This window comes from Bos taurus, chromosome 5 (genome assembly GCF_002263795.3).
Source record: "Bos taurus isolate L1 Dominette 01449 registration number 42190680 breed Hereford chromosome 5, ARS-UCD2.0, whole genome shotgun sequence".
Classification (NCBI taxonomy): Eukaryota; Metazoa; Chordata; class Mammalia; order Artiodactyla; family Bovidae; genus Bos; species Bos taurus.
The window spans coordinates 72,052,105-72,077,437 of NC_037332.1; the positions used below are offsets into that span (position 1 = coordinate 72,052,105).

The 25,333-nt window shown below is 43.4% G+C and overlaps 1 protein-coding gene across 4 annotated transcripts in view; it reads right to left on the reverse strand.

Moving 5' to 3' along the window:
- The window catches only part of LARGE1 (LARGE xylosyl- and glucuronyltransferase 1), a 609,947-nt gene that overhangs the window by 245,935 nt on the left and 338,679 nt on the right, over window positions 1–25,333 (reverse strand). For all 4 annotated transcript variants that reach the window (NM_001205588.1, XM_005206780.5, XM_059886204.1 and 1 more), the window contains one exon: window positions 6,019–6,190. In NM_001205588.1, the coding sequence (NP_001192517.1) occupies window positions 6,019–6,190 (172 nt within the window). The remainder of the gene's footprint in view (window positions 1–6,018; window positions 6,191–25,333) is intronic.

The window sequence follows — 25,333 nt, forward strand, 5'->3', positions numbered from 1 at the left end:
GGCTGTCCTGTCCCATCCCATGAGTCATGCAGACAGGGCAATCAGGACGTGGTTGGCTTGGTGACATAGTGGTAACTAGACGCAGGAACTGACATTGCTCACTGGGTGTGAGCTGCACCGTCAGGGTCTCCTGACACAATCAGGGTGCACTCCATGGCCCTTTCTCCCGAGAAGTATGCTCCCCGTCCTTGCTAATCCCAGCCTGCCAATCACACCTTGCCCAGCCTTTGGATGTGCTGACCCCTACCTGCCATCACCCAGTGAACCTCCCATTGGATAAACAGCAGATCCAGCCAGCCACCCTCCCTTCAGGGCTGGGAACCACAGCATCGGCACCCCTGGATTCTATACCTGGAAATCAGAAAAGGAAACTATCATAGCCCAAAGGGAACACTTTAATAAAATAGCTTTGTTTTCATTCCAAAAATCAATCACCTAAAGATACCTCCAGCCCAGACTCTTTTGTAAGATCCAGACCTATTCATTCCATCTGCACACGCCCAACACGGAATCCGTCACCTGGGGCCATCCACTCCACTCCCGCCTTCGTCTCTCTTGGACATCACCTGCTGCCCCCAAGGGCAACATCCTGCTGAAAGTCCACTGTCATATCTTGCTTGGACCACAGCAGTAGACAACCTCCCACCTGCTGCCAAAACTTTCTTTCAAGGCACTGGTTTCCTGGTTCATCTTATAGAACAACCCCACGCTGCAGCCAAAGGAGCCTTTTCAAATCTGAAAATCTTAGCATCCTTTTCTGTACCTAAAACTCTCAACTGGTTTTCAGTTACCTTTAGATAAAAACCAAAGCTGCACTTGACAAAACCTTTTGTGGTTCTCTTGCCTTATTTCCTATTCTGCAAACCTGGAATCACGTTTTATCTGTTCATTTAAGGAGCACCTGCCAGGTATTGTTCTAGGTGCTGGGAAATCGTCAGGAAGAAGACAAAGACCCCTGCCCTCAAGGTACATATGTATTAGCTGGAAAGACACAGAATAATCAGGTAAAGCCAGCCAGGTCCTTGGTATCTGGGAGTCTGTGTGGCTGCCTGGGTGGAGCAGAACAATCTTAATAAGCAATTATGGACTAGATTAGAAGATGATGGGTGCAGTAAAAAATAGGAAAGAACAGTGTGAGAGGGATAGGATGGTATCCCAGGTTGCAGGATTAAAGGGGCCAGTTGGCGGAAATCTTGAGAGAAGCTGAGCTTGGAGCAAAACCTTAAAGGGAGTTCTGGCAGCAAGACAGGGAGGGACCTAGGGGACTAGCATTCCCAGCACGGGGACATCAGAGCAAATGACCAAGGCAGGGCCCGCCTGGTCTGTTTGAGGAACAGACTGCAGTGTGTTTCAGTGTCTGCACGGCTCTCTCTCTGGACCTCTGGCCTCTGGATACTGCATCCCTTCTAAGCGGGGCCATCAGGCTAATGTTGCCATTGCTTCTTCCCTTCACAAGCCTCCCTGGCCTGGACTGCTGCTGCTGCTTTGTCGCTTCAGTCCTGTCTGACTCTTTGCGACCCTTTGGACTATAGCCCACCAGGCTCCTCTGTCCATGGAATTCTCCAGGCAAGAGTTACTGGAGTGGGTTGCCATTCCCTTCTCCAGGGGCCCTTCCTGACCCAGGGATCAAACCTGGGTCTCCTGCATTGCAGGCAGATTCTTTGCTGTTTGAACCATCAGGGAAGCCCCTTGGCCAAGGCTGCTGCTGCTAAGTCGATTCAGTCGTGTGTGACTCTGTGTGACCCCAGAGACGGCAGCCCACCAGGCTCCCCCATCCCTGGGATTCTCCAAGCAAGAACACTGGAGTGGGTTGCCATTTCCTTCTCCAATGCATGAAAGTGAAAAGTGAAAGTGAAGTCGTGTCTGACTCTTAGTGACCCCATGGATTGCAGCCCACCAGGCTCCTCCATACATGGGATTTTCCAGGCAAGAGTACTGGAGTGGGGTGCCATTGCCAAGGCACCCTCAAATGTGATTCTACTTCACCGTCAATTCTGCCTTTCAAGGTACTTTCCACATTTTAATGTAACTGTGAGTTCAGTTGGATCTCGAATCTAGTGGTTAAACACCTAGTAGGCTCTGAGGTCAGCCTGGGGTCGGGCTGGCTTCCATCCAGGCTCCACCACGGCCTCGTGCAGGCTGTAGGGTCTCAGGCAAGACACTTAGAGACTTTTGAGGGGGAAACAAGATAGTCTGGCTCCTGACACAGAAAAAAAACAGCTGATAGGAATTAGCAACACGGGGGCAGGTCTGGGTCTGTGTGACTTACTATTTTTATCCCCAGGGCCAAGGACAGGTCCAAGGGCTCAAAAGATAATGAATTAATGAATGAGTGACCAAATAGATGTGGAAGGTGGGGTTGGAGGAACAGGGAAGAAGGGATGCGGGAAGGTCCCACACAAAGGTTCTAAGAGGGTCCAAAAACCCCTTCAAGGCAAGTGATTAAAACCACAGAAGTTCTTAAATGTCTTTTCAAAAACAATACTTCCAAAGTTCTTCATATTTGGCCTTTTTACATTATTGTACACTTTACAGCTGCCCCATGGCTTTGTGGGCAAAGTTGCAAGGTAATGGAGCAGACACCCATTAATGGTATCTGCTGTTACCCCACACCTGCTGGCAGGAGTCCTTAGAGAAAATGGAACATGGGAAGAATAATGCAAACTATCTGTGCATTTCCTGCAAGGACCCTGCTGGCATTGTTCTTGGCTCACTGAGGCCCAGAGGAGTCAAGTAACCTGCCTGTAGTCACAGAGTCTCCAGAGGGGCTCTAGTTCTGGCTTATTCTACTGGACCATGATGAATACATGCGGAGACTTCCTAGGGCTCACAGCTACTTTAAAGAGGGTGTCCTGGAACTTCGCAAGCTGGGCCAGTATTCTGCAGATGGAGGTTTTATTTCTCAAATCTGGGGAAAATCACACTTCCTTATGCCTTTGATTCTGCCCCCATGCCAGTTGGAGTAGACTTGATCAGGATGCAGAGACAGGCAAATGCCACGGAGGCGATGACCACAGCAGAGACTGAGGCTGGTCTAAGTCCTTACTAAAAAGCTCTTTACTAGGTTCTCCATGTAATGAGTTTAGGCAAGGGGGATTTCACAGCATCCTTAAGGAGTCAAGTCTATATGAGACTGAACACTAGAGTCACTGCAGCCCAGATAAACTAGGTGTTCCAGACCAGAGAAAACCCAGCAAGGCCAAATGGCATCAATGTCACTCAAAAGGTTTACAGTGAAACATATCAACTGCGATTACCTTTATGAGAGGGGAACCTTCCCTCCTGGATCAGAGTGTTCCACATTTATGGGTCTGTCCTAAGGGACTTCCTTCCTATTCCATGAACTGGCTTCTAATCATTCCATTTAGAAAAAATAATCTCTCTCTCTCTCTCTCACACACACACCCCTATACTAAAGAGCGCCATATGGAAAAGAGAAGAGCTTACTTACTTTTCATTTCCTTATTTCCCCAGAAAAGTTAGGGCGGGCATGGGAAAACCTCAGACGCTTGTTACACTCCTTTGCTGGTGATAGGTAAACACATACACAGTACCCCTTGTTTGTGAGCTCCTTGAAGGCAGGTGCCCTGTTCTAACAACAGCATCTAATAGATTCCTCTGCACTGTGGGGGCCTGACTAATGCTCGAAATGAACCAACGAGAGGATGAGCAAATAAAATGCAGCCCATTAACTGAACTCCTTGCAGTCAAACTTCCCTGGCCCTGACCTTGGCCCACATACTCTGCTCTGCCCCAGGAGCTGCCTTGAGTCTCTGAGCCCTCCAAATCCACGTCCTTGGGTCATCTCCGGGAGCAGCAAGAGCCTTGGATGCCTTCCCATCCACGGGGATATGGGGGTGGGCGGGCTTAACACCAGATTATTACTGTGCTTGTGACTGGTGACAGAACCCTACCAGCGCTGTGGCAGGTCCTTGCTGGGACAGAATAGATGTGATTTCCCAGTGACAGGTTACCTTTAGGGACCACCTGTCCCTGGGATCTTGCTGGGTTACACTCATCCAGGAGAGACTTGCAGCTCTGAATGCATATGGCAGGCTGAGTTTCTCGGGAAGTAGACGCGGGAATGGGAGTGAGCCCGCTGGGGGTTAACTTAGGGAGAATTCTCAGGACAACATCTATGAAAGGGGTGGCATGCCAGCAGGACTGGGCACAGGGAGAAATGGGGCTGCCAGGCAGACGCCAGTGGATCCTGCAAGATATCACATGCATTAGTCAGTCCATGGGGTGGGGTGTGGCCCCGGGCAAGGTGACTCTCTTCACCTGAGACCACTCCCCAAAGAGGGCTGAGAGCAGAGCCCACCTGCAGGTAGTCTTCCAGCAGCTGGAGGAATGAGCCTTTCCTCCCAAAGGGGAATGTGAGTGTCTACCACACACAATCACTACTCTCATCCTGCAAGACAGACATGATCATCACCTCTACAGTCACATGGTCCCAGCTGGAGGTGGAGTTCCCTTCCTCCATGGGAGGTGGTGACTCTCCCTCCCCTTCACTTTTCATCAGCCAAGGCCCAGTGGGTGACTTCTTATAGCCGGTGATCCCTGGCGGGGATGCAACAATGCCTGCTGAATAAATACATCACTGAATACTGAAGGTCAGCACTGAAATAGGAATAAAATGCCACATAACTATAGAAAAAAAAGTCCCTAATGAGTGCAGTGTAATCAGGAAAAAACAAAAACAAATAGATGTGATGGGGGACTTGAAAAGAGATGCTCAGGGAAGACAACACACACATGCACTGCGGTCTCAGCTCCAAGTGGAACCTTGCATCCCACCAAGCTTCTGTTCCTTTATCTGTGAACTAAAACAGATCCAAACATTCTATGAAGAAGAGATCGGAAAGCTGAGACATGCTCTGTTTCAACAGTCTATTAGTGTCATTATTGACATGAATAAGGAAAGTTTTGATCCTGACAAGGAAAAGAGCCAAGGGTCAGAGTGTTTTGCCCCCGTGGTGTGCTGAGGACTTTTTTCAATTATCCCAAAGCTGGGAGGCTCCCAGAAGGAAGCAGGCAGAGACTGGAGTGGGTGAGGAATTTACTCTTCTGTCAGTGAATGGAAACAGAAACCAACTGGAATAGCCTGTGATTCTTGAGAATGCTGTGATTCAAAATCACTAAGCAATATTTCACCTTCAGAGGATAAGGAGCTATAGAGAAGAGGCAGGAGGGATTTTAAACACAGAAGCCAGAGTGCAAAAGTCAGGAAAAAAAAAAAAAACACCGCTAGGTTTATCTCTCAATGTATTTGTCTAATATTGAGAATATAAAACTAATATCATAATTTAAAGGATGACACCTGGTAGAGGGGTATTAAAATAATAGTAGGGTTTGTGCCTGCCACTTCTCTCATGAATCCACACCAGTTATAAACACTGATTGTCCTCACAATTTCCCACCTGATACTCACACATACCTTGGGGCAGTGACAAGAGTTAACAATAAAAACTACGAAGAAACTGACTAGAAAGAACCTCTTAGAAAGCCAAACTTACATACTTCTTTAAATGATAAACCATCAACTTTTTAATGAAAGAAAAAGTCATAAGAACATTTTCAAACACTCTATAATGAATACCCATCACCACCATCTCACAGGCTTTCTCAGCAATCAAAGTATCATTTGATAAGAAGGGAAAACCGATAAATGTGCGTCTCCACACAAAGAAGCCAACACTCAATTATGGGCACACAAAATACACACATTTGATATCTGTCTCTTACAAAGCAATTCAACAACCCTCAACTGGGTTCTTCCTATGAACACAGATCTTACTTTTTCAATTATTAAAGACATACAAGCCAATCCCTGTTTTCCTCTAACAAGTACCAAGTGAGAGGAGAACTGATGCTCACCTCTATTTATAATTCCTTGTCTATTTCATTAGCATGACCTCATTAAGAGTTGCCCTCACATTAAAAAAAAAATACAATTGCTATTCTCGTTATGTCATTTGACACCTTCAGATATCAGGGAAAAAAAAGGGCTACAATTACCTTTGAACTTGTGGAACACAGCCCAGAGCTCGGCAATGTCTGTTGCAAAGGTGATGTCTGTGTCAAGGACGATGACCCTCTCCAGGTTGGCAGGAAGAGTCTTGGTGAGGACGAGCTTCATCAGACCATAAATCCCAGAGTAGTGTTTGTTGGGGATCCAGGAAACTTCAGACTAGACAGGGAAGTGAAGAGAAAGAGTAGGAGAAAGCAAAAAAAAAAAAAAAAAAAAAAAAATCACTACATTTAATTTTTTTGTACAAGCATTATAAATAGTGCCTGGCACATAAAAAGGTTCCAATAAAAATTGTTGAGTAAATGAATGAATGTTTTCTTAAAGATTTATTCATGTAATTTACAGTTTGGCTTGTGAAGTTCTTTTGGAAGAAAAATGTACCTGAATCAAGGGAGAAGGAGAGTAATGTTTTTGAAATAACTACCCTATGCAAATACTACACTCAGATATTTTAAAATAAGATTACTGTTATTATAGAAATTATATAGGCTCATTGGAGAAAATAATATTCACAAAATAAATAAAAGTTTCAAAAATTGAATCATACTGTATATATTTTTGCAACCGATGTCTAATTGTTCCTGGATAGATATATTTCTTAAAGTCTTATTCCATTTCTGTGTCATTAAAAATGACTACTTAATAGTATCATTAAGGCGTACACTTTTCTTGCCTGGAAAATTCCATACACAGAGGAGCCTGGCAAGCTACAGTCCATGGGGTCCCAAAGAGTCAGACACGACCGAGCAACTGAGAACATACAAGAGCAAACAAAGGAACAACCAATGTCCCTCAGGTGGTGGGAACATCAGCGAGTCACACACCTTAGTACCATTTGATGATACTACTAATGATACTACTAGTACTACGACTAGTACTAATGATAATGAAGGCTAACAGTAATACTGAACACCAGTGTGATGAAAGCTTCCAGAAGCACAGGTCATTTATGAAGACCCTATGGACAGGGTATTGTCTCAGCTGCCACGGGAATCTCCATGGAAGCCAAAGTACACTTGTTTTCAAGAAATGAACATTTGGAATGGAACCCTTTAATGGAAAATGTGGTCACATCATAAAAATTCCAAAAAATATTCTCCCTTTTGGTCCTTATAATTCCATTCGAGGACACACTTTTTTTTTTTTTTAAAGTCACGCTTAAGAACGAGATCAAAGTTTTATTCCTGAAGTTCATCACCATGTCATAAAAGTAAATAAATAGCAACAATCCAAATGCCGAAAAATTAAACAGTTAATATAAACAAAGTATTTAAAAAATTTGATAAGGGACTTTCCCAGTGGTACAGTGATTAAGACTCCACACTCCCAATGCAGGGGACCCCAGGTTCGATCCTTGGTCAGGGAACTAGAACCCATATACCCTAAGATCCCACATGCCATAGGTAAGAGCCGATATTTGTTGTTTAATTACTAAATCGTGTCCAACTCTTTGTGACCCCATGGACTGTAGCCCACAAGGTCCCTCTGTCCATGAGATTTTCCAGGCAAGATTACTGGAGTGGGTTGCCATTTCATTTCCTTCTCAACAAAGAGACTTCATGCTGTGGCTAAAGAAAAAAAAAAACAAAAAAAACCCCTGCATGTCACAACTAAAAACTGATGCAGACAAAAAACATTGATAGCACACTGTGCAGTTGTTACAAGCAATATAGACTAAGATGAAATGAAAAGAAACTGACATGTTAAAAGTAAAAAAAAAAAATAAAAAAAGGAAGCTTAAAAATTGCTTTTGCTTATTAACTACTAGATATAATCAAACAATACGAAAACATATCCACTCAGATTAATGCAGAGAAAAAAGAAATGGAAGCACAGCATCAAACCACTGACATCAATCATTTGGGGGATGATAGGAGTACAGTCTCTCTCTATAGATAGATATAGATATGAAAAATTGCTCAGTCGTGTCTGACTCTTTGAGACCCCATGGATCGTAGCCTGCCAGGCTCCTCTGTCCACAGAATTCACCAGGCAAGAATATTGGAATGGGTAGCCATTCTCTTCTCCAGGGGATCTTCCCAATCCAGGGATTGAACCAGGGTCTCCTGCATTGTAGGCAGATTCTTTACTATCTGAGCCACCAGAGAAGCCCCAGATACAGATATACATACATTCATACATATATGTGTGTGTGTGTGTGTGTATATATATATATATATATATATATTCAGGTTACATACACACATTTAATCTATACTTGCCAACTTTAAAAATTATCAACTACTAATGTTGTAAAGAAAAACTAAGTGTGACAGTCTTCATTTTAAACATATAAGGATCCAGTGATGGGAAACCGGAGTGTATGAAGTCAGTTTAAGAAAGCTATCAGAAAGGACCTTCTCTGATAACCCATATGACCCATTCCATTTCTCACACCTACTCCATGCTGTTTTCATCTCCAATTTGTTTGAAAATACAATTTTAGCTATTCCTTATTCTCAGTTTTGCAATGGCTCTTTGCATTAAGTGAGTACAATTTTGAGCAGAAAAAAAGAAAACATAAACTGAACTCTTCACCATGTGTCAATTTCAAGAGAAAGAACCATTGACTGCCTACAACCTGTCACCTTGTTCCTGGGTAGCATGGAGGAGGGAAAAAAGAAACAAAAGTTCAAATCTGGACTCTAGCCCCACAGGAAGGGTTGATCTCCCTAAGCCTTGGTTTCTTTATCAGTAAAAATGGAGCTGCTGCTACATCACAGTTCAGTTCAGTTGCTCAGCTGTGTTCGACTCTTTGCAATCCCATGAACGGCAGTATGCCAGGCCTCCCTGTCCATCACCAACTCCCGGAGTTCACCTAAACCCATGTCCATTGAGTCGGTGATGCCATCCAATCATCTCATCCTCTGTCGTCCCCTTCTCCTCCTGCCTTCAATCTTTCCCAGCATCAGGGTCTTTTCAAATGAGTCAGCTCTTCGCATCAGGTGGCCAAAGTATTGGAGTTTCAGCTTCAACATCAGTCCTACTAATGAATACCCAGGACTGATCACTTTTAGGATGGACTGGTTGGATCTCCTTGCAGTACAAAGGACTCTCAAGAGTCTTCTCCAACACCACAGTTCAAAAGCATCAATTCTTCAGCACTCAGCTTTCTTTATAATCCAACTCTCACATCCATACATGACCACTGGGAAAACCATAGCCTTGACTAGATGGACCTTTGTTGACAAAGTAATGTCTCTGCTTTTCAATATGCTGTCTAGGTTGGTCATAACTTTCCTTCCAAGGAGTAAGCGTCTTTTAATTTCATGGCTGCAATCACCATCTGCAGTGATTTTGAAGCCCAGAAAATAAAGTCAGTCACTGTTTCCAGTGTTTACCCATCTATCTGCCTGGACATGTAACAACAGACTGGTTCCAAATAGGAAAAGGAGTATGTCAAGGCTGTATATAGTCACCATGCTATTTAACTTACATAACTTGTATGCAGAGTACATCATGAGAAATGCTGGGCTGGATGAAGCACAACCTGGAATCAAGATTTCTGGGAGAAATATCAATAACCTCAGATATGCAGATGACACCACCCTTATGGCAGAAAGCGAGGAAGAACTAAAGAACCTCTTGATGAACGTGAAAGAGGACAGTGAAAAAGCTTAAATTAAAGCTTAAAGCTCAACATTCAGAAAACTAAGATCATGGCATCCAGCATAGCAAATAGATGGCTAATGTAAAAACTGAAGGAGTTTAAAGGACTCAACTGCTTGGTACACAAAAGATCCTCAGCAAATGTGGTCCCACCCTTCATCCCGATTCTCTCTCCCCATTTCCAGTATGTACATAGCTATGCTTGGGTTTGATCTCTGGGTGAGGAAGATGCCCTGGAGAAGGCAACAGCAACCCACTCCAGTATTCTTACCTGGAAAATTCTATGGACAGAGGAGTCCATGGGGTTGTAAAGACTTGGACGTGACTGAGCAACCAATGAAGAAATGATGCTTTTGAACTGTGGTGTTGGAGAAGACTCTTGAGAGTCCCCTGGACTGCAAGGAGATCCAATAAGTCCATCCTAAAAGGAGATCAGTTCTGAGTGTTCATTGGAAGGACTGATGCTGAAGCTGAAACTCCAATACTTTGGCCACCTGATACAAAGAACTGACTCATTTGAAAAGACCCTGATACTGGGAAAGACTGAAGGCAGGAGAAGAAGGGGATGACAGAGGATGAGATGGTTGGATGGCATCACCGACTCAATGGAGATGAGTTTGAGTAAACTCTGGGAGTTGGTTATGGACAGGGAGGCTTGGTGTGCTGCAGTCCATGGAGTCAGCGAAGAATTGGACATGACTGAGTGACTGAACTGAACTGAGCAACTAACACACACGTGCGCGCATATGCCTCTTCAATACTTAATATTGAAGTCTGGGGGCATCTCTGGGATCTAGTACAGAACTGAACCTTGGGTCCTGGAGTCAGATACACCTGAGTTCATATTCTGACACTGTCAATTAATCACCACGTCAACTTGGCCAAATCTGCGAGGGGAGTCTCTGCCGTTTATAAAAGGGAGTCACTTCCAGTGTATCATTATCAGTCAGGGTGTGGATGAATGCAGAATTTAAGGGCAGAAACAAGGCACTGGGCAGACTTGGTGAGCGGAAGAGTTGGGGGCCGTTACCACTCAACGCATGAAGGGCCAATGCCAGCTGCTGCTAGTGTCCAAAGAGGGGAGTCAGATGAATAAGCCCCTTAGCAGGAGCAGTGACCTTCAGAAGAGAGACATGACCTTGCTGCAACAATCCCTCAGGATGGATCAGGGAGAGAGATCTCAGCTCCCCCTCTCCTCCTGCCCCTAGGACTCCTGCCAGGGTAGCCCACTGGGCAAACCCAAACATAATCCAGTGAGAAAGTAAGCTTGGGGATGCAGCCCTTAGGCATCAGCTCAAGGGGAAGAGTGAAGAAAGATGAGAAAGAATCCAGAGGGACAAACCTAACAGAATAGAATGGCCATTAATTTAAACAAATGATGGCAAGATCAAAGCACCAAGCCTCACACATCACAGACACAACACACATCTGCAGGATGGCTGGGGAGATGGAAGGATGCATGGGAAGACAGATGGATGGACGGACGGACAGATGGATGGCACAGGAAGGAGACTGATTAGTCGCAAATCCTCACCAAGCAAGATGCAAAGCTATAGCTGGAATCTGTCAGGCGAAATGTTTGTGTTCCTTTCCCAAACCATAGTCTTCCTTTGAAGTCAGCTTCCAGGCCAGCCATCACCTTAAGATCTGACGCCTGAGGACTCTGAATAATTCCCTCCCGTGGGTTTTATAAAACTCTTCTTCGCGTAAGCCTGGGCCTTTGGAACTCAGCTTGGTTTCCTCACTCCCCTGAGAATTTGCCTGAACTGAAGCTTGGCAGTCACCGGCCCATGCCGCAGAGTCGTGCTATTTAATCAGACCTTTGATTAACTTATTCATCTATTTTGGTTACCATCAAAGCAAGAGAGCTTGGTGGAGACGTTGGGTTAAGCCGTCTAATTAGGCGGCTCCAACTCCCGGCTTTATTTTTCACACACAGGCGAGGCACTCGGATGCATCACAGAACAGTAGGACTACAGGAATAAATTAATCTCAACATAAGCCCAGGCCTGAATGTCACCCCAAGTCCCCGACTTAATACATAATCAATTAAGTAGAGTGTTCAATTAGAGGTAGAGGAAGCATTCGAATGGGTTTGTATTCAGAAAGAAAATCCCAGAAAGAAAACTAAGGAATCTAGAGGGGGGAAGAACGTGTGGTGAGAAGCAGATGTATATGTTACAAATGGCTCCTTCTCTCAGCAGCAGCATGGAACCTGTGCTGTCTGCCTCTGTCCAAATCTTGCTCTTCCTTCAAGTCCCAACTTAGAAGGCACCAGCCTCCGGCCCCCCTCCCTGCTGCCCAAGGCTGGGTGAGGGCTCCCAAATCGAGCTGTTTCCTTTCCTTCGGCACAACAAGCCATCACACTGTCTAATTTTCCATGTCTCTTTCCAGCTCTGGACTAGAAACCCTTGAGGTAGGCATGATGTCATTCATATTATGGTAACAACACAGTCATTTGACCATGTGTATGATGCAGACTTAACCAGGCCTCAGTTCAAATGCCACCTGTGATATTTTTGCCAATTAGGAGAAGAGGCATCTGTAATTGCTTGGGTCCAGATCGGTACAGTACATTGAAAAAGGCACAGCTTGTTGAGCCCCAGAACCTGGTTTTTAGCACCACTTCTAATAAGCTTATAAGCTATGTGACTCAAGGCAAGTCACTTAACCACCATAAGCCTCAGTTTTCTCATCTGTAAAATGGGAACTTCAAACGCTCACTTCACAATATTGCTGTGAGGATTACAGAGCATCTATTCATTAAGAGAAGGTAAGTAAATGGGCTTCCCTGGTGGGTCTATGGTAAAGAAGCTGCCTGCCAAAGCAGGGGACACGGGTTTAATCCCTGGTCCGGGAAGATCCTCATGCCTTGGATAAACTAAGCCCGTGTGCCCCAACTATTGAGCCTGTGCTCCACTGAAACCACTAAAGCACATGTGCCCTAGAGTCTATGCTCAGCAACAAGAGAAACCAGAGTGAGAGATCCAGGCACCGCAACTAGGGAGTAGCCCCAACTCACCGAAACTAGAGAAAAGCCCGCACAGCAACCAAAACCCACCACAGGCAAAATATACATATAAATAAATAAAATTATTTTTTTAAAAAAAGAGGAGGGAAGTAAAGTCCATTTCCCTTCTCCCAATGAGTGTGTGTCAGCGCTACCCAGATTCAGATGATACATGATTTGGAATTTGATAAAGATAAGACATTAAACCCAGGGATAGAACTCAGGTTTCCTGCATTGCAGGTAGATTCTTCATCAGCTGAGCCACAAGGGAAGCCCAAGAATACTGGAGTGGGTAGCCTATCCCGTCTTCAGCAGATCTTCCTGACCTAGGAACTGAAGCAGGGTCTCCTGCTTTGCAGGCGGATTCTTTACCAACTGAGCTATCAGGGAAGCCCATGGTATTAATAACTTTGACAATAAAAAGGAAACAGGGAACAGAGATAGTTCTAACAGGGAAAATAAATCACCCATATCTTTTCCCTATATTTCTATATATAAGATTAATAAATCACAAACTGGGATCTATGGGGAAATGTGAAGCCCTCTCTAGTGAATCTCCAAATTGGACCACACTCCTGGGTTTTGGGGGGGGGGGCGCGGAAATGGGTGTGAGTGTTCGCCTATATAACCTTTAGGGGGAGTCTCCTCATACAATCCACACTGCTACTAATCTCACTTCCAGCCTACATACAATAAACTCCAGTCCAACTGAGGATATTAAATTCTTGGAATCAACAGAAAGTAAAAGTGTTAGTCGTCCGGTAGTGTCCAACTCTTTGCAACCCCATGGACTGTAACCTGCCAGGCTCCTCTGTCCATGGAATTCTCCAGGCAAGAATACTAGAAGTGGGTAGCCATTCCCTTCTCCAGGGGATTGTCCTGACCTGCAGGAACCCAGGTATCTTGCATTGCAGCCAGATTCCTGACCATGTGAGCCACCAGGGAATCAATGTGGAGAAGACCATCTTCAGAGGCAAGTTACAGAGACCTGGAAAGTGTCATGCAGACTGACCCCCAGAGTACCCTGTAGAAACACCATCACCTAGCTGAGCAATATCCTAGCATGTTCTTCATCACTGAACACGCCAAAGGGTTCATGTAATTAAAATAATAATAAGAATGAAAGCTAGGTTTATGTTAATGGATAGATTATTATCCTTGCAATGGCTGTTAATAATTCTAAGCAGACATGCTCTAAGATTTAATTAGCAAAAATGCAACTGAGCTTAAGAATACCACTGAATCCACTTACATAAAGGAGCATAAGCAATTCTTATGGGGGCACTGGGATGCCCCCATAATGATAATACTATCTAGCCTTTGCTGGGGCTTGAGCTGTTTACTGGCCATCAGGGAGCTCCCTGGGGGGCTTCCTAGATAGCGCTAGTAGCAAAGAACCCACGTGCCAATGCAAGAGATAGATGCAACTTTGATCCATGGATTGGGAAGATCCCCTGGAGAAGGGAATGGCAACCCATTCCAGTATTCTTGCCTGGAGAATCCCATGGACAGAGGAGCCTGGTGGGCTACAGTCCATAGGGTTGCAGAGAGTCAGACATGACTTAGTGACTGAGCACGCAAGCATGCAGGCACTGTGGGGAGAGCTTTCTATGTGCTATCTTATTTACATTACTTCCAACTAGACTAAAGGTCAGGTCTTAATATCGCAGTATATGAACTGTGTGGGGAGAGGACCGAGTCCTTTCCCCTTCCTCAAATTTCAGCCCCCCAGCCTTAGATGCTCTACTCTGAAATGATGCAGTGTTTCTTTCTTCTTTACCCTTCCCATAGTTATTGGTCTATTCAGAGCTGTCCTCCACTCCTCAGGGCTAGTAACTGTAGGGTCGTAGCCACGCCCCTGCCTTCATCAGTAAAATCTATGTTCACCAAGAAGCAGCTTTTTTCAAGGCAATTAGATACAAAGGCTTTGGAGTTGGGTATTCCTGAATTGAAAATCTCTGTGGAGATTAATTTTTTCATGTGAAAAAACGGGAGTAAGAGTAGTATATTTTGCTCCCTTCCTAGGGAATTGCTCTATTTCTAATTTGGAATCTTTCCTCATCATCCTAGAAATATTTTCTGCTCAAAATAAATTTCTTCAGCTAGGACATGGAAAGAAACTAAATGTCCGACAGAGAAACGGATAAAGAAGATGTAGTACATATATACAATGGAAGACTCAGACAATCCTAAAGGAAATCGACCTGGAATATTCACTGGAAGGACTGATGCTGAATCTCCAATAATTTGGCCACCTGATGCGAAGAGCTGACTCACTAGAAATGACCCTGATGCTGGGAAAAATTGAAGGCAGGAAGAGAAGAGGGTGACAGAGGATGAGATGGCATCACCAAGTCAATGGACATGAGTTTGAGCAAATTCTGGGAGATAGTGAAGGACAGGGAAGCCTGGCATGCTGCAGTTCATGGGGTCACAAGGAGTCAGACACAACTTAGCAACAACAATAATTAAAAGGAATGAAACTGAGTTATAGAGACATGGGTGGACTTGGAGACTGTCATACAGAGTGACCTACATCAAAAAGAGAAAAAAAAATATCGTCTATTAATGCATATATGTGGAATTTAGAAAAATGGTACAGATGAACCTATTTGCAAAGCAGAAACAGAGGCACAGATATAGAAAACAGATGTATGGACACCAAAGGGGGGAAGGAGGGGCATCGGATGTACTGGGAGATTGGGATTGACATATATACACTATTGATACTGTGTATAAAATTGATAACTAACAGGAACCTACTGTATAGCACAGGGAACTCTACTCAGGGCTCTGTGGTGACCTAAATGGGAAGGACCTAAAAACAAGGGGACATATGTATACATATAGCTGATTCACTTTGCTGTACAGCAGAAACACAACACTGTAAAGCAGCTATATTCCAATACATTTATTTCAAAAAGGAAAAAATAATACATTTCTTTTACCTATCCACTTTTTCTTGTGGATTACAAATCACCTTGACTCATTTTTAAAAGTTAAAGAAGAAACCATCCTGGCTGCAGAATGTCTGAAAAGTCATTTGCCTTTCATGTTGTTTCTGAGTGGTTGTCTTGGCAACCAACCTGTGTGTTCAGAACATAATTGCTGAGAAATGGAGGATAAGAAGCTCAGGTGGGTGGGTGGGTGGGGGACCCTGGGCCGTGCCGTGGAGGACTGTGAACTAAACATAAGCTCAGGAGTCTGAACGGCCAGATTCCCACTGGCAAGCTCACTGCTCTCATCCTCAATCTGCTCACCCAAAAAAGAGGGGAAATAAATATGTATCCCATGAGGTTTGCAAAAGCACTAAATGAGGCAAGAGAATGAAAGGGTCTGGTACAGTGTGTGCTATACTGCAAGCGCTCAAGATAAGCTTTTCAATTGGCTAGCAGCTCACACTCTGGAGTCTGACTGCCTGGCTTTGAATCCTGGCCCCATCACTCACCAGGCTGGGTCACTTTGGCCAAGTAATTAAACACTGCTCCATGTACCTCTGTTTTCTCATCTGCAAAATGGGCATCCACACAGAACATACTCAACAGGCTTGTGAGAATTCTGATGCTGTATATAGGGATTGACTATTATTTTTAATTGTTAGTATTACTGATGATATTTAGAAGAGAAGATGAGATTCTTGCCTACAAGATAAAGTCATCTCCATTTGTATTTACCCTTGCCAGCAAAAAAAAAAATGCTCCAGTTTAGCTCAGTTGGAATCATTTAAATCAGCATTGACGGAACACTTAATATGGGTCAGGTACTGAGAAGGGGCTAGGGACTAGCGTCCACAATGAATAAAACATGGCTGGTGCTTGAAGAGTTTATGGTCTAATGGATATTCATTATCCTTTGCTGCATAACAAGTTATCTCAAGACACAGAAGCTTAAAACCGCAATAATTGTTTATTATCTCACACAGTTTCTGTTAGGAATTTGGGAGCCCACTTTCTGGGTGGCTCTGGCTCAGGATTTCTCATCAGGCTGTAGTCAAGACCTTGGTTGACCTTATAGACATCTGAATGCAATGGATCTGCTTCAAGATGGCTCACTCCTACTACATGCCTGGGAAGTGACGCTTGCTGTTGGTTGTGTATTAGTTGTTCAGTCGTGTCTGACTCTTTGTGACCCTATGGATTACAGCCCCACAGGCTCCTCTGTCCATGGAATTCTCCAGGCAAGAATACTGGAGTGGGATGTCACTTCCTTCTTCAGGGGATCTTCCCGATCCAGGGATGGACCCGGGTCTCCTGCATTACAGGCAGATTCTTTACAGTCTGCACCACCAGTGAAGCCCACCAGGGCTGTTGGTAGGAAACTTCAGTTCTACACCAGATGGACCACCCCTTGGTCTGTCTGGATGCCTTTACAACGTGGTGGCTGGCTTCTCCCAGAGTAAGAGATCCAACAGAGAACAAGAAAGAAGCTAGGATGTCTTTTATGACTTGGCCTCAGAAGTTGCATGGTGTCATTTTTGCAACATCTTATTGATTATACAGGTTAGCCTTGGGCAACGTGGGAAGGGATCAGACAAAAGTGTGTGTACCAGGAGATGCCGTCACTGAGGGCTATTTTAGAAACTGGCTTCCACAATTCCAATACTAAGATGGTAATAAATGGAGTATGATAAACTCCAGGTGTATGCACAGCAGCAGCCTATAAGAAGGACAGTCAAAGGAGGGTCGCTGGAAGGAAGGGAGAATAATCACAGATGTCTGGAAAAGATGAGCCTTCAATTTGATCTGGACAAAATGAGCTGAAAGTTGAGTTTTTCAAATATTGCGAGAAAAGCAGGTTGGGAGAGGTGTCTGCATCAGTGAGGCATGGAGTTATAAATAAACAGTCATGTGTGTTTGTGTGTGTAAAATAAGTATAATCTGATATATCTAGGTAAAGCTTGAAGCTGGTAGTGATGGAAAAGGCCTTGGGGAGGAGGAGACAGACAAATGTTGGAGTGCTCTGGATACCACGCTAAAGAATTCTGGATCATATCCTCAGGCCCGGCGGAAGAAACAAAAGGTTTTCACTAGCAAGGACACAAAATCTCAATTGTAATTTTGAAATATACTCTAGCAAACCATGGAAAAGAAAGATTAACAGAAGGCAGTTGACAGGCATCAAGACCTTGGAGGACGTCTACAGAAAATGCAGATTGCCAGGATCATACCCAGAAGTGATGATTTATCAGGTCCAGAGTAGAGCCCAGAAATCTGAATTGTTAACCAGAGACCCATGAACCCTAAAGCAGGTGTTCCAGAATACACCCTAAGAAACACTAACTTGGAGAAATAGGAAGCATTTATTTCTTCAGGTGTTGTTGGTGGAGTCATTTACACTGGATCACCAGGTAGCTTACTGCTCAGAAACAAGATATAAGATAGCCCTGGGACTTCCTTGGTAGTAGAGTGGTTAAGACGTCACTTTCCAATGCAAAAGGTGCAGGTTCAATCCCTGGTTGGGAAACTAAGATTCCATATCCCTCCTGCCCAATAAAACAAAACATAAAGCAGAAGCAATATAGTAACACATTCAATAAAGACGGCCCACATAAAAAAAAAGTCTTTAAAGATAGTCCTGAACTTGACAGGGTTGGATGTATAGGGAGAGAGGACCCTTTTCAAGGACTAACAAAAGAAAGTGTTGACGGAAGATCAGGGCTCCTTTAGATAACCCTATGTCACATGGCATGGAGGCTTCCTGGCTATTCTACTTCGAAACTCAGAAATCCCATTTCAATAAAAGCATCTCTAGGTCACCTCCTGTGAAATTCTAAGTGACCAGTAGCAACAGGAGAGCTAAGTGAAACAGTTCCCATCTTCCCACAATGGGGTCTCACAGGAAACCTTGTAAGAGCCCCCAAATTAGTCTTTATGGGTGACAGTGACCTTATGAGGTGTCAGTGAATATTTATTCAGAAAATACAACCCCAGCTCACTATGAGGCATCAATGAACATTTATTCAGAAAATATAACCCCAGCCCAAAATGAGTTATCTAGCTTTCACCTGAAATGCTCATTATTCAGAAATCGACTGAGCAGCCATCTTCCACAAGCATAATTAATTCGAGGATGATGACAAAGGCAGCGAATCAAGAGGAATGTGATCACAGATCTGTAAACACATTCCTCCCAGTATCAGTAGCAACAAGACCCCTTCCTTGCTCATGCCTGGCAAGAAGCATCCTCTATTTAGCTCTGTGAAGCTTGGGGGGATTGGTCACTGGAGCGTTTATGGATCGTCTGAACCTCTCTGAGTACTTTATGTTATGAAATGGAGCGTTTCAAAGCACTGGGAGTTCTGATTTGTGAACTGGACTGTTACAGTGGTTTAATTTCCTGAAATATTGCTGCCTTCTTAACTAATAGATTTTTCAATGCACTGAGGAGAAAATTGCATTAGCTCCTGCATAGCCTGGACTTAATATTTTTAGAAGCTGCAATTCTTATTACAATCCATGGCACATATTTATGTATGTCTACTTAGCACAGTGCCTGACACACAGAGGCAAATCAATGAATAGTTTTGAAAAACTAGAACAACACATGTAAACAAGCAATGCTTATTGAGAACCATTCCTTTGATGGGGATACATTGGTAACCCTGCTTCATTCATTCATTTGTTCATCATTCCTTCCTTCAAAGATTAGATGAATGCTCAGAGATTACAGAACAGTTGAGGAGACACAAAAACAATTTCAAAAAGCATTATTACAGCATTCAAATTAGAGGTTTATCTTGATTGGGGTTGGAGGAGGTAGGGTGATGGAATGGGAAGGCATCCAGGTATATTTGGTGATACTGTTATAGTTCTAAGTTAGATAGCGTGGTGTTTTATTGGTATAGGTCATAATCTATTAATCTGCAGTCTTCAACCATTTGTGTATGCCTGTGTGTACAGAAAGACATCACAAAGGACCAAGGGGGAAGAATGTAACCTGGAGTGAACCTAGCAATTAAGGGGACCCAGCTAAAAGTCACAAACGTGTACAAATATACCCATACACTGACATGCACACTCAGCTCCTGCTAAGAATGCAGACAATCACTTTGCTAGTAAATGTGAAGAAAAAACTCTTCTTTCCTTACCACAAATTACTCTTTAGCATTCATTCTTTAAAAATGCAAACATTTTGCTTCTTGCAAGAAAGCAAAAATTGCTTCTTGTGGGATGAAAAAATCTTGGATATTACTATGATATGTTATTAAAATCTACTGGGGGGGGGACAATTAAAAAATATATTAAAAGGCTCCTGGGGAGGGGTGGGTGATAACACATTTTTCAAAAGAGTTGAAAAACTTTACTCTGTAGGATATGACACCAAACTAGCTACAAAACAGAAAAGTGTCTGAGAACAGAAAAGTAAACCCAAACCTGAATCCAGACACTTGCATGTGCTGAGCTGAGCGGTTCTTGCTGCCTTCCTGAGTTTAATCAGAAGGCAGTTTAATCACAAAACATGCCAGCGATCTGTTCTCAAGTTCACCTGGAGAGTGGAGGATACTTTACCCATTCTCATCCTCTTACCCCCATTCCTCCTCCTCCAGGCTCACCACCTCCCTCACAGGGAACCATCTAAAGGGCAGCCTCAGAGGCTGCAATTAACGAGGCCCCATGCTGCTCTGCGTTAATGAGCAGCTTTTCCCCTTTCAGAGGGCTCTGTCATCCTTTGGAGGTGAAGCCTTTGCCTGTGACACACTCTGTTCCTGGCTTCAGAGATCCGCCCTGCAGGTCAGCTTTACTCTAAACGCAGGGGAGGGCAACGCCAAGCAGGGAAGGAGGGTTAAGGAGGATGAACCAGAGGTGCCACTTAATTAATTTCTGGTTGGTTTGAAAACTGTTTTCTTTTAATGAAACATGGAAGGCAAAACTCTCCTGGTGTTGTAAAAAGATCCAAAGGAGAATCTGGTCAATGACAGTCACAATGTCTCCTGGCTCACAGCCAGAGATGACCCTCTTCACTAGTCACCCCTGAAGAGATGATGCCTTTACTCAACTCTTATAATGCATCTAGGAAACATTAACCAAAGGTTTTATTATCATTTCAAATATTTTAACCTTGACCTTGAAAGCCTTGTTTCAAGATGACTTAGACCGGAGATATATTGGCATCCACCCCCCATAACAGGCCCTTACTATTTATATGAAGGGTTGTCAAGGAAACCAGGTGTTGAGGATAGCTGCCTCACTTGTCTAACTTACAATTTATCATACGTGAGAATGCAGAATGGAACAGAATGTCACCCTTATAAAGTACTACAGATGATGGTGCATAGTACAAGATAATACCATTTAAGCCTTTGCTTCCACTTGGGGATTTGGTTACTGATCAAAGGAATTCCTAATGCTTTAAAACCCCCTTCAAAAAAAAATCACCTAATTCTGAAAATGACTCATTTATCTAAACATTCTTTGTGTGTGCCAGATTCTGTACTGGATGTTATGGGAAAAAAACAAAAAACAAACATGGAACATTTCGATTTCCTAGGAGATCACAGTTAAAGGAAAAGAGTATTATATTTATGATAATTACAATAACACATTTGTTGAATACTCACTTTGTAACAGACACTAGAAGAAATTTACAAATGTTATCTTTTACGTTACACAATAACCCTAATAAAGTCGACTTCAAGGAAGTCGCATAATCCTGAAGAACTATAGGAGCTGGGGCAGAAAATCTGATTTGCTTCGTTCCAAAAGTCTTAGTCATTGTGGAAACTGACTCAAAGAAGATATTCAAATGATCATTAGGCAGTGAAAGCTAAATATAAAGTCTTATTAGAATTCCTGAAATAGAGCACCAACTGCACCTGGAAGTAGGAAGTGAAATCAGAAAAGGAGAAGGTGACCACTATACTGAGCTCATACTTGCAACACAAACGAACCCTGCAACACAGAGACAGTCAACGCAACTAACAAAGAGTCACCAACCTTCTCAGCACAAATGTACAACCTCTGTAGCTTTCCAAGTGGTCAGTAACATTCTACTAGGCAATCTGTCAATAACATCAAATAAAAACGCAGAAAGAAAAGCTTGAAAAGTAAGTCTAGATTCCAAAAGCCTTGTTTCAAGATGACTTAGACTGGAGATATATTGGCATCCACCCCCCATAACGGTCCCTGTGCTTTACAGTAGGTCCTTGTTGGTTATTTGTTTATATATAGTAGTTGTTGTTCACTCACTCAGTCGTGTCCAACTCTTCGTAACCCTATGGACAGTGGCATGCCAGGCTTCCCTGTACTTCACAATCTCCTGGAGTTTGCTCAAGTTCATGTTCATTGAGCTGGTGATGCCATCAAACCATCTCATCTTCTGTCACCCACTTCTACTCCTGCCCTCAATCCTTCCTAGCATCAGGGTCTTTTCCAATGAGTTGGCTCTTTGCATCACGTAGCCAAAGTATTGGAGCTTCAGCATCAGTCCAATGAATATTCAAGGTTGATTTCCTTTAGGCTTGATTGGTTTGATGTCCTGGCTTTCCAAGGGACTCTCAAAAGTCTTCTCCAGCACCACAGTTTGAAAGCATCAATTCTTTGGTGCTCAGCCTTCTTTATGATCCAACTCTCACATCCATTCATGACTACTAGAAAAACCTTAGCTTTGGTTATATGGACCTCTGTCGGCATGTCTCTGTCTATCTGTTAATCCTTAGCACCTCAAGAGGGAGCCAGAGAAAATCTTGGCCTCTGATGCTCAGCCTTTTATATGAGCAACGCTCATAGCAATGCTCAGAGGGGCCAGAGCAAAAGCCCTCTGGAGGCTGGGTGCCCTTCTCCAGAAAGTGGATGAAGATCAGCTGCAGTCACAACCCAGATGAGAATCACCTGGGCCCACTCCCAGGCCTGTTCCAGAAAAACTAACTTGGGGTATCTAGTGATGGGGCCTGGCATCACTGCTTGTTTTGGTTTCATAAAGATCACACAGGAGTGATGCTAACATACAGTTAAGAGGAAGGCCTGGAATTGTTTTTTGGGTATTGCTTGGCATTAAAAAAGCTATCAAGTGATTCCTTTGTGCAATCAAGCCTTAGGTACCCAACAACTGGGGAAATGAACCAACCAATCCATGCTAACTTCTGGCTGGGACCATCAACACTCAGATTAACGGCACAGCTTTGTAACTTCAGTGTGCTGTTGTTACCTGCAAAGATATCAGCAAGTCCCTAACTATAGATGTTTGTTTGTTTTCTACTCTCTGGTGTGGGAATACTCAAGCCTTCTTGATTTGAAAGCAACCTGGAAGAATTAAAGGAGCCTGGACTCAGAGTTGGAAAGCACAAGCTGGAGTCTGGTCCATTCTCAGCTGTCTCAGATTCAACATCTGAAAAACAGAGACAAAGCCATTGACATTGGTCCTGAGAGACTGAGGATGGGATGATGTACACAGAAGCAGCTAGCAGAGGGCCTGACAGGGTCTGCGTTTAGGAGCTGCTAGTTAATTCTGAATCCAGAATAAGGAATATTTCATTACTTGACAAGTAGAATAAAGGTCTGATCACAGGGAGGGAGTTCAGAATGCCAGTGCCTCACCACAGCTGCCAGCGCCCGTGATTCCCCTCGCTTCTTTATAATGGCTGGTTGTGGAGGGGAGGGCTTATGTATTATGTATATAAATGTAAAGGCAACAAGCACACTCGGGGACACAATGTACATTAAGTAATAGCACCATATTAATAATAACAGGGGATGAGAAAGGGGAGTTTCAGCAGCACTATTATGCCTGTGAATAAGATGTTGATCACTGCTTGCTATTTTCTCTTCAAACATATTATTTAGCCAGTAGTGAGCATATTTAAAACCCACTGGGGTTCTTGAATTTAGCCTGAATGAGTGGTTAAATCCAATGAAAACATCCTAGTTAGATAAGTTTTTAGCCAAGGGAGTTGAGTATATAAAAGGATATTTAACAGGTCAGTTTCTAAAGATGTCCATCTTTCAAAAACAATAGGAATAATGATGGTATTGATGATAACAATCATGGATTCAGGGCATTGGCTAGGTTTGCAATGCAGTTTTATATCCCTTTCATTTGATTCTTGAAAACATTCTGTGAATTAAGCAAGGAAGAAATTTGTATCTCCATGTTACATATAGGAAACTGAAACTTCAAAACATCACCATCCACAAGGACCTCCTAAATAGCACAGAGAACTCTGCTCAATGTTGGGTGGCAGCTGGGATAGGAAGGGAGTTCAGGGGAGAATGGATTCATGTACGGGCTTCCCAGGTGGGACCAGTGGTAAAAACCCCACCTGCCAATGCAGAAGACATGGGTTCGATCCCTGGATCAGAAACATACCCACTCCAGTATTCTTGCCTGGAGAATCCCATGGAGAGAAGTCTGGTGGACCACAGTCCAAAGGGTCCCAAAGAGCAACCCTGTTGCACAAGACTGAAGCGACTCAGCACACACAGATCGATACATGTATATGTATGGCTGAGTCACTCCTGCTATTCACCTGAAACTATCACAAAACTGTTTATCAGTTAGACTCCATATAAAATTAAAAACAAACAAAAGCATCATTGTTCAAAATCCCATAGTTAGTAAATGGTAAGGTTGAAACCTGCTTCTTCTGACCTTTAGGAAAATCACTTTTATTAAGTCTACAGCCTTCTGATGCCTCTATGTGATACTTTGATTTGATCATGGGGACCAGACAGAATTTACAGACTGTGAAGTCCTGTCTATTGTTCTTAAACAAAACTCACATTTTGACACCTTTTGCCAAAATCCAGTTGGTGACATGGTATAACACGGTGTGAAAACTTGAAATGTTTCCAAGTTTCCTATTCAATGTTATCCTTGTTTTGCAATAATCCTGGAGTTTTTTACATATATCAATTAGGGACCAAAGAGGATCTGGCCCCTTGGCATCCCAAATGAGGTCAGAATTATGAATGAATATCACCATGGACCATGGGGTCCTCAGATCAAGCATCTAGTAACGAACATCTATTTACATTTGATGTGACTGGGAATAAAAAGACATAAATCTATCTGGCTGGTCTCTGACATAGGGACTTAATTTTCTATCCCATTGCCACCTGAAGTACCACAGGTTGGTCAGGGCTTGCCTAAACAGTGGAGTCACCCTTAATTTTTTCAGATTCTAATGCAGTGCTTCTCAACCAGGGGTAAATTTCCCCCCTAAAGGGCATTTGGCAATACTTGGAGACATTTTGGCTGTTGCAACATGAGGTAAAGAATGCTGTTGGTACCTAGAGGACAGATGCTAGAGAGACTGTCAAACAGCATCAGACAGGATGGCCCCCATGACAAAGACATATCAGGCCCAGAACATCAAGAGTTGAGGCCCCTTGATGGGAAGTTTTAGTGAAGACTCACAAAAATGTGTGGGTGAACAGCAGGTTCTTAATTTGATCCTTGTACAAGAGTACACGTTTTGCTCAATTTTGACCTACTAGAAAATTCTACATTATCCAAAGTTAAGGAACTGCTTCTGAGGAAAGAGGTTAAGGCTTTAACCTCCTCAGCATCTTGAATTAAAGAAAAAGTGACAAGTCCACAACCCTCCACAAGTAAGAAAGATAATTAAATGAGGCTTTACAAATGAAAGAATACAAACTTGAGACAAAGAAGACTGTCCAGGGGCAGATTCAAGAGACAGTTGGAGCAATGAACCCTCCACAAGAGGGATTCCATGTTTCCACGTGGCT